This window comes from Rhamphochromis sp. 'chilingali' (assembly GCF_963969265.1).
Source record: "Rhamphochromis sp. 'chilingali' genome assembly, chromosome: 13".
Lineage (NCBI taxonomy): Eukaryota > Metazoa > Chordata > Actinopteri > Cichliformes > Cichlidae > Rhamphochromis > Rhamphochromis sp. 'chilingali'.
Window position 1 is genome coordinate 7,172,019 of NC_137940.1, and position 8,142 is coordinate 7,180,160.

The 8,142-nt window shown below is 39.4% G+C and overlaps 1 protein-coding gene across 5 annotated transcripts in view; it reads left to right on the forward strand.

The window, feature by feature from the left end:
- Positions 1-6,473, forward strand: part of ldb2a (LIM domain binding 2a) — a 119,764-nt gene extending 113,291 nt beyond the window's left edge. For all 5 annotated transcript variants that reach the window (XM_080900564.1, XM_080900565.1, XM_080900561.1 and 2 more), the window contains exon 9: positions 4,449-6,473. In XM_080900564.1, the coding sequence (XP_080756690.1) occupies positions 4,449-4,679 (231 nt within the window). In that variant the 3' untranslated portion in view covers positions 4,680-6,473. The remainder of the gene's footprint in view (positions 1-4,448) is intronic.
- The last annotated feature ends 1,669 nt before the right edge of the window (positions 6,474-8,142 follow it).

Here is an 8,142-nt window from a genome sequence, read left to right on the forward strand (position 1 = left end):
AGGGACATTATAGAACTTGTAGAAACTTTACATCCCATTAGGTTGAATGATTTCAATGCCGGATCGACTGGCTGCCTCTCAGTTTATGCAGGGTTGTTGTGTTTTTTTTAATGCTGCTTTTCTTGTTTTTCTTGTTATTCTAATTTTACTCTTGTATAAGGAACAAACTTTGGGTCACCTCTACACACGCTCACGCTGTATTGACCCTCTATATTCTGTCCTGTGGTTAGCCGTCTTTTTAGTTTTGTTGCCCTCGCTCTCCTCTTTTACCTCCTTCCCTCCATCTCGCACATACATAATGTACAACTCACACACATATACACAAAGCACACGCAAATTGTTTTCTCTCTAGAAGGCAGCGTGGCTCTGTGCCAGCTCTCATTATTACCGATATCTGTATACACCCTCCACCCCCCCAACCCCATCCTCCCTCTCATGCACACTCTCTACTCCATCACTACTGCCCCCACCACCTCCTTCCCACCCACACGTACACACATAAACACACACAGACGCGCACACACGCATACACCATCCGTACCACTCATGTCGTGCATTCACACGCCTCTTAAAGACTGGCAGCGTGGCTGGTAACATGCTGGTTACATATGTTGTGCGCCTGCTGTCTTTGTCTGAGAAGTTGTTCGTTTGTGGCTGAACACAAGCCTACGTGAGCCCAATAACAATAAGGAGTGGACCCTCACAAGGGGAAGGGGGGTTACCAGTGGCTGGAGAAGAGGAGGTGTGGGGGAAGGAAGGTGGTGGCGTGTTGGGGTGGTGTGTTCATGGAATGAGCAACACTGACCTCTAGTGGTTTAAATTAAGTTTTGCGCACATGTTCCTTCTTTGCCCAGCAGGCATCTCAAACAGCAATCCCCAGTTAGTTCTCATTGTAAGATTGTCACATAGGGAGCATATTATAGAAGACATATCGTAGAGTAAAGCCTTAATGCGAAGTCTGTCCAATGTATATAAACAACAGAGCTGTAACTGAAGAGAATTTGAGCATAACATTCAAAGTTCTGCAATGAGAAAGGAATTTGAAGTGCCATAGACGTGAGACATAACAGAAGTAACTCTGATGAGTGTTTTATACACATCTTTACTGATAATTTGGAATTTGAGTATGTTGTTTAATAAATCCATTTGTCTGACGGCAGAATTGTACACATGAGAAAATCTACAGTGAACATTCAAAAGTATCTATGAATCCAAAGCTTGGGTCAGCCCTATTTAATTATAATAAATACTTCTTATATTCACGCACCTACCCAATGTGTATTTATCCACCACTGAAAATAATAATAATAATAAAGCTAAAACTTAAGGTTTTTTTTTAACATAACAATACATTTGTGACTTATTTATGTCATGCATGTTTTTAATAACAGTAAATGATCTCAATGCTTTAGAGGGAATTAAAGGCTTTCGTCTTTTTCCCCCTTTTTTAATGTAGCATCAGGGAAAATAAATATAGTCATGAAACGTACGTTATATTTAAATAGAGAAGGAACAGGGATCTGGTAACATTATTGTCTTACTTCATGCTGTGTTCTTATCTTTGTTGCTTTAAGGGACAGTTGTGTCTTCTTATCCTGTTGTTGGCATCACTATCCCATCTAAATCACACTTGTTGTTTCGGAGGCCTGTGGAGAAAATATGTTCTCTACGCTCCACACAGCTAATCTCTGTAAAAATATGGTAATGACACTGCTCAGTGAATGAAGGGAGCAGGGAGGCGTTCATCCCTGAGTCGGCCTATTCAAAACCTCACCGCTTAGCTACTGCGAAAGCTAACTCTTAACGAGATGAGTAGACAAGTAGACACTATTAATTAGCTCACAATTAGTGCTCCCCAGTCTCAGACTAGCCACCAGCTGTTATCACCCGAGGGATTTTTTTCTTTTTTTTGAGGGGGGGGTGCCCAAAATTGGCCAGAGGTAGGTTGACAGGCCTCCTCACAGGAACAGATGGTGAATGCAAGGCTTGTTGGCAATCAGCACGTTTTTAGCTAATGACTTAATTAGCTATGCAAATTGACAAATCAGTGTGGATATTGTCATTTAGTTGAAAAGCTCACCTAAATTAATTAGCCTGATTAAGGCATAGTGGGGTGTAGAAGTGGTCGCTGGGGGGGTTTTGGGGATGGCTTGGATAAATAAACTGCCTCTCCTCATTGGTGCTTCCCATCAAAGATTGCGTGTGTTTTACGTGGGTAGTTGTAGGGTGTGCTAAGTTGTCTAGTTTTATTTGTATGTTTACATCAATGATTGCTGCGTGTGATCGTGTGTTTGCATGCTCTCTGCTCTGTGTGATTCGGGTCTGTAGCCAGAGGCTTGTGTGTGTGTTGTGTACTTCACCTACAGGACTAATCTGCATCCGACTGACTGTGTTTATGTTCAGGTGTGCGATTGTACAGTAAATGGTAAATGGCCTGTATTTATATAGCGCTTTACTAGTCCCTAAGGACCCCAAAGCGCTTTACATATCCAATCATCCACCCATTCACACACACATTCACACACTGGTGATGGCAAGCTACATTGTAGCCACAGCCACCCTGGGGCGCACTGACAGAGGCGAGGCTGCCGGACACTGGCGCCACCGGGCCCTCTGACCACCACCAGTAGGCAACGGGTGAAGTGTCTTGCCCAAGGACACAACGACCGAGACTGTCCAAGCCGGGGCTCGAACCGGCAACCTTCCAATTACAAGGCGAACTCCCAACTCTTAAGCCACGATCGCCACGTAAGCTTATCTAGGTTTGTGTGCCAGTGTACTGTTTGTCCTTTGTATGTGTGCTGCAGAGGAGATGGCTGAGGAGAGCGAGATCTCTTAAGCAGGGCAACGTTGACACACATGGCCAGTGAAGCATGTGCTCCATTTAACTGAACAGCTTTTTCCCAGGTTACGATGGATGTTGTTGGGGCTCGCCAGTCGGGGGATGCTTAGGCAGCCAAAGCGAGACACAAAGACTTAGAAAGATGCACAAATAAATAAACCTGTGATTGATTCAGAACCTACTGATCAGTATTCACAGTGATTCACAGATTCCACTCCAGTGATTATGTTTAGTCAAAGTGAGGATGAACTTAGCAACGTGACAAAATGCAAGCTCACACATGGGGCATCCCCCTCCATCAGGATTCCTTCACATCACAACAGTCACCGATATCAGTGGATAATAGATAAATCTTTCTCCTTTAATTCCTTGACCCCCCGTGGGAGGGCCATCTCTGTGAAATATGTCTTACATGATGAGCATTGATTGGGATGGGTACAGATGCTTAGGCACTGGAGGAATCTCCTATCTGGATGGGAATGTTTCCTTTGCATGGGGTGCTTAGAGAAATTAGATCACTTAATATGCCAGCGTCTGTCCAAAAACCCCCACTGAAGAGCACACATGTACTGTCTTTAGATCGGAAGAAAGGGATGATAATTGAAGCAGAAAAACACACACTGTACCTCTACCATCATAGAGCAACCGGGCATACCTTCTTCAAACAAAAATTATGATAAAGTCTGGTCTAGAGTACAACTAAATATTTATTTTTATGACCTCTTGCTTTTTTTAACCCTCTGTTTTAAAATGTCATTGATTAAATTCTAATTATGGGAAACAGACAACATACATAATCATTTATTTGAAGTAATGAAAATGTTATTATAAGGTCTTTTCGGTTGGATCTGCGTTCATTTGATATTCAGATGGTGCTTTGGTCTGAGAATTAGATGAAACAGATATGCATTAATTTCTTCTCTGGTGATTTCTCACTCACTTTAGCATATTAATTCTGAATCACCCCAAGGCTAAATACAGCCGGCCCTGCACAAAACCAAAAACATTCCACGGCTCCCTGTGTAAAAGTTAATTATATTTGTAAGCCAGACTTCAAAACTAGTTAGAGACTGCTTTAAAGAATGTAAATGAGTGAAATTAACAAATGGATGAGTTAGTTAATAAAAAGAAAAAAGAAGAAGAACAAAAAGAGGACAAAAATTACACACAGCAATAATAAAAAAAAATAAAACAGTTGACGGAAGGATGATGCAGTGAATTTTGTGGCTTTTTGCAATAATATTTGCATGTACTATAAGTGTATTTAGGGCTTGCTTTATATTTGTATGCATGTATCTCTTATCTCTGTGATAAACCTGTTCAAACTCCCATTGGATAAGCTACAAATTTTACAGTGGTCTAGCCAAAATGCACCCCTGCTTATATACAGCAGTGAACCCATTGTATGGTAATGTGAATATTCAGGGCGTGAAAGGAAGCACGCAATTAAAAAGTGACTGATAAAGTGACCCAGCTGACGGGACAGTTTAAATATGTTGTTACCTTTGGAAAAGCCAGGAGGAAAAAAAGACAAATTATGTGTTTTTCTGTTTTCAGAATAAAAAATATCATATACCTTCCTCTCTTCTTCTCTCTCTTTCTTAAGGACGTGATGGTGGTAGGCGAGCCGACCCTGATGGGCGGCGAGTTTGGGGACGAGGATGAGCGTTTGATCACCCGTCTGGAGAACACACAGTACGATGCCACCAACGGCCTGGATGACGAAGACGACTTTAATAGTTCCCCAGCTCTGGGCAACAACGCCCCTTGGAGCAGCAAAGCCCCCGCCGCCCAGGATAGCAAGCCCGAGAGCACGGCGCCACAACCCTCGCAGTAAAACAAAAGAAGAGGGAAAAAAAAGCCCAACAGATCCTTGACTTCATGTGGACTGGACTTTTTAACCTCCCCCCTTCCCCTGAGGGCAGTACTTCTATGCCTCATAACATTGTACTGAATCAGAACCCCCCCGTCTGCAAAGTCACCACCGGCATGTCCAGCCAAAATACTGTACGTCCGTCCCGGATATTTTCTTCTTTTCTGAATCACTGTAACATCTAGGAGAACACTGAGAACTGGCAGCATTGCACAGCAATATCCACAGACAAGAAATGCATACAGGTCGTATGCAACTATAATGTAAAAATAACAAGGTGTGGGATTTCTTTTTTTTTCTTTTTCTTTTTTTTCCAAGAATGCAGTGGAAAATTGTGGATCAAATTCTCCTCTTTGGACCCTCAGCTACAGACCTCTCATCTAGTGGAATACCACAGATGTGATTGGTTGACCTTCAGGTCACAAGTCATCCTGCTGATGGTAGACAGTGGGGAGAAAAGAAGAAGAGTAAAAACAACGAACAAAATGTCTTCAAAAAAATAAGCAAGCTCAAGAAGGCAAAGTGTTTTTTAACAGCCACCAGAGCCATTGGAAGCATCTAACCACATTGGAGACAAATGAAATATTGTTTGAGGCAATTGCATTTTTATTGGAAATTCAGTCGGCTGTTGGTTTTTTTCTGCTGTTGCTGTTTATTTCCATTTCCAATTAAGGGGAAATAAAAGTTCTCTACCACTATGGACTCCTTTGAAACAAGGGAAACTCGTGTCCTACGATTGTTTTTCCACATTACCGCGGTCGTCACAGATTGTGATTTCATGCAAACCAGTTTGATTGTGTTTGTAGTCTATTGGTATTTCGCTTCTCTCAGAATCCTTTTGCAATCACATTGTAATTTTGCAGATCAGTATGTGAACTTTGCCGACACGCGTTGATGCGTTATTGTTGATTTCTTTTCTTTTTTTCTTCCTGGAAAATTGGACTTCGTTCCCTTTAACGACCTACTCCCAAACTGATACTAAAGCCTTTTCCTGCATGATTTTATAGGAATTTTATTTTTTTGTTTGATCTATGTGCTTTATAAAACTCATCTGTTGGATTTTCCTTTTGGGTTCATCAGTTTGGGAACACTGTTACAAGGTTTGTAGCTCTGTAAATAGAGGTGGAATCTATTTTGTCCACTGTAAATCAGCCACTGAAAGCAGTTTGGACATGGCAGCTGTTTTGTTTTGTACAGGAGGTTCAGATTTCTGTTGGGTGGTTTGGATGGATGCCTGTTTGCCTCTGTCAGAACCAAACTCTTAATGTCCTCTCTAGCTAGTGGAGAACCAAAGCCACAATGTTAATAACAGCCACACAGTCACATGATGATATTTGTTGTGTACTCTGTGACATATTGTAGGAACCGCCCCCCCACAAAAACAGCAACAGTAACATTTTAAAGACAAGATCAAATCCCATCCACCCGACAGAAACACTTTGAGATCCCTGTGTTTGTGTTCACACTTGTTCTTTAATCATTAATTGAATTGATACTACAGTATATCCCTGATCTCTTTTGTTGGATTTTTGTTTAAAAATGGGCAAGAAGACAATGATGGATGTCTTTATACAATTGGATCTTATGGGTATTTATTTGTGCATTTGTAAGGAAGCTAACACGTTTCTAAATATGTTTGCGCCTAGTATTATTAGACACCATTTGTACATTATATAGCAGAGGTGTTCAGTGTCATATCTGATGTCTGGTATGTATGCTTTACCATTATGTGTGCCAATAAACCGTGCTTACAAAGTAGTTGAATTTGGTTTGATTATGCTTGATGTGAGCATGGAGCCGGACTTTTCCAGTCTGATTTTTTTAGGGGTTGAATTTTTACTTCATCAGTCTAAATCATTAAAAAGCTGTATTTATATGTTATTGGAGGAACTCAGCAGATCAAGTTGATAAATTATCATTGCAGGTTCTTTTCTTCTTTTTTCTTTTTTCTTTTATTTTGAAGGGCTTTTCACAAAACAGTTTTTTTGGGGGTACAAAGACAGCAAGATGAGGGTAGAGTTAAATTCTCAGCTACACATTTAAATGAAAGGAAATCATATTTTGGCGGCATAATCATTATTTTATGCTCTGTTTTTGTTATTATTGTTCATTACCAGCCAAAGCAAGGCACACTTCTTCATATTCCCTGTATCCATAATAGGATATAATAGCAGAAAATGACTGTCATCTACCAAAAACACCTTCTTCATGGATTTTCTAATGACCTTTAATGAGCATACTGGGAGATGTCTGCTGCAGAAGTTCAGAATTCAGTGCAGCATAATTTTAAATATTAAGCCATGATCATAGATGTCAAATCATTAGAGGGGTCAACTTAAATGCATATGCCTCATACATTCATACATACCCTTGTTAATATTAAGACCCTTAACTACATGTTCATACACTACTTCCTCTTAAAATGCATTCTGGGAAATGTAAGTACATGAATAATAACTGAGGACAAGGTATCTCTAGGTATAGTATAGAGTTGTTCTTTAATTATAACTGCCGTTAAGGTAAATTGACTGCACAAAGACCACAAGGACATGGACATTCTTTACTTACTCGATGAGCAGTTAAATGTCAGGTATATATTCAAAAGGCGCATGAACGTAGGCGTTATGTATAGCAGCATTTTAAACACTGGAGATTTAGTCTATTTATTCTGGGATATCCTTTTAGGTTTTATTAAAATATTAAAATGTAGATGACCGCACCTGAGTAACGTCAACAAAATATACCTGAATATACTCAGAACGACCTCTAACATGAACTATAACCTCTATATATGCCGTTCGTACCAAACTTGTATATATAAATCAGTGGGAAGACGCCTCAGTACTGTTGTTGGGTAGACTTTAAATTCAAGAAGATTTCATGGAACTTTGGGGACACCAAGTGGAGGATATTGGGTACTGCAAAATACTCAATTAACTTTTCTTTGTTATCGATCTCTATACGACATTACTGTAGAAAGTACATAGTATAATATAATATAACACAATATATTTCCTCTTTCGTAACCAATGATTATATTCACTGGAAAGTCTTTAACAATATTTCATTTTGTTAATTTCCTAACAGCATATGCGTTTATTTAAGAAAAAGTTGTGATGCCGGGAAAAATATATTTTTAAAAATACCACTATGTGTACATACATTTACGTTCTTTATATAAAGAGTTAATTTATTATTATTATTATTATTATTATTATTATTATTATTATTATTATTATTATTATTATTATTATGCTCGTTTTTTCTTCTTATCTTGTTGTTGAAATCAAATAAAAAGCCCCATTAGTGTGACTAGTTGGTCCACAGAAACATACTGGGAAACCATTTTCCAGCCAGGTAATCATTTATTTAAGGCGTTTCCAAAAACTTTATTTTTAAAATCTTGTATTATTATTTTAAAGAACAA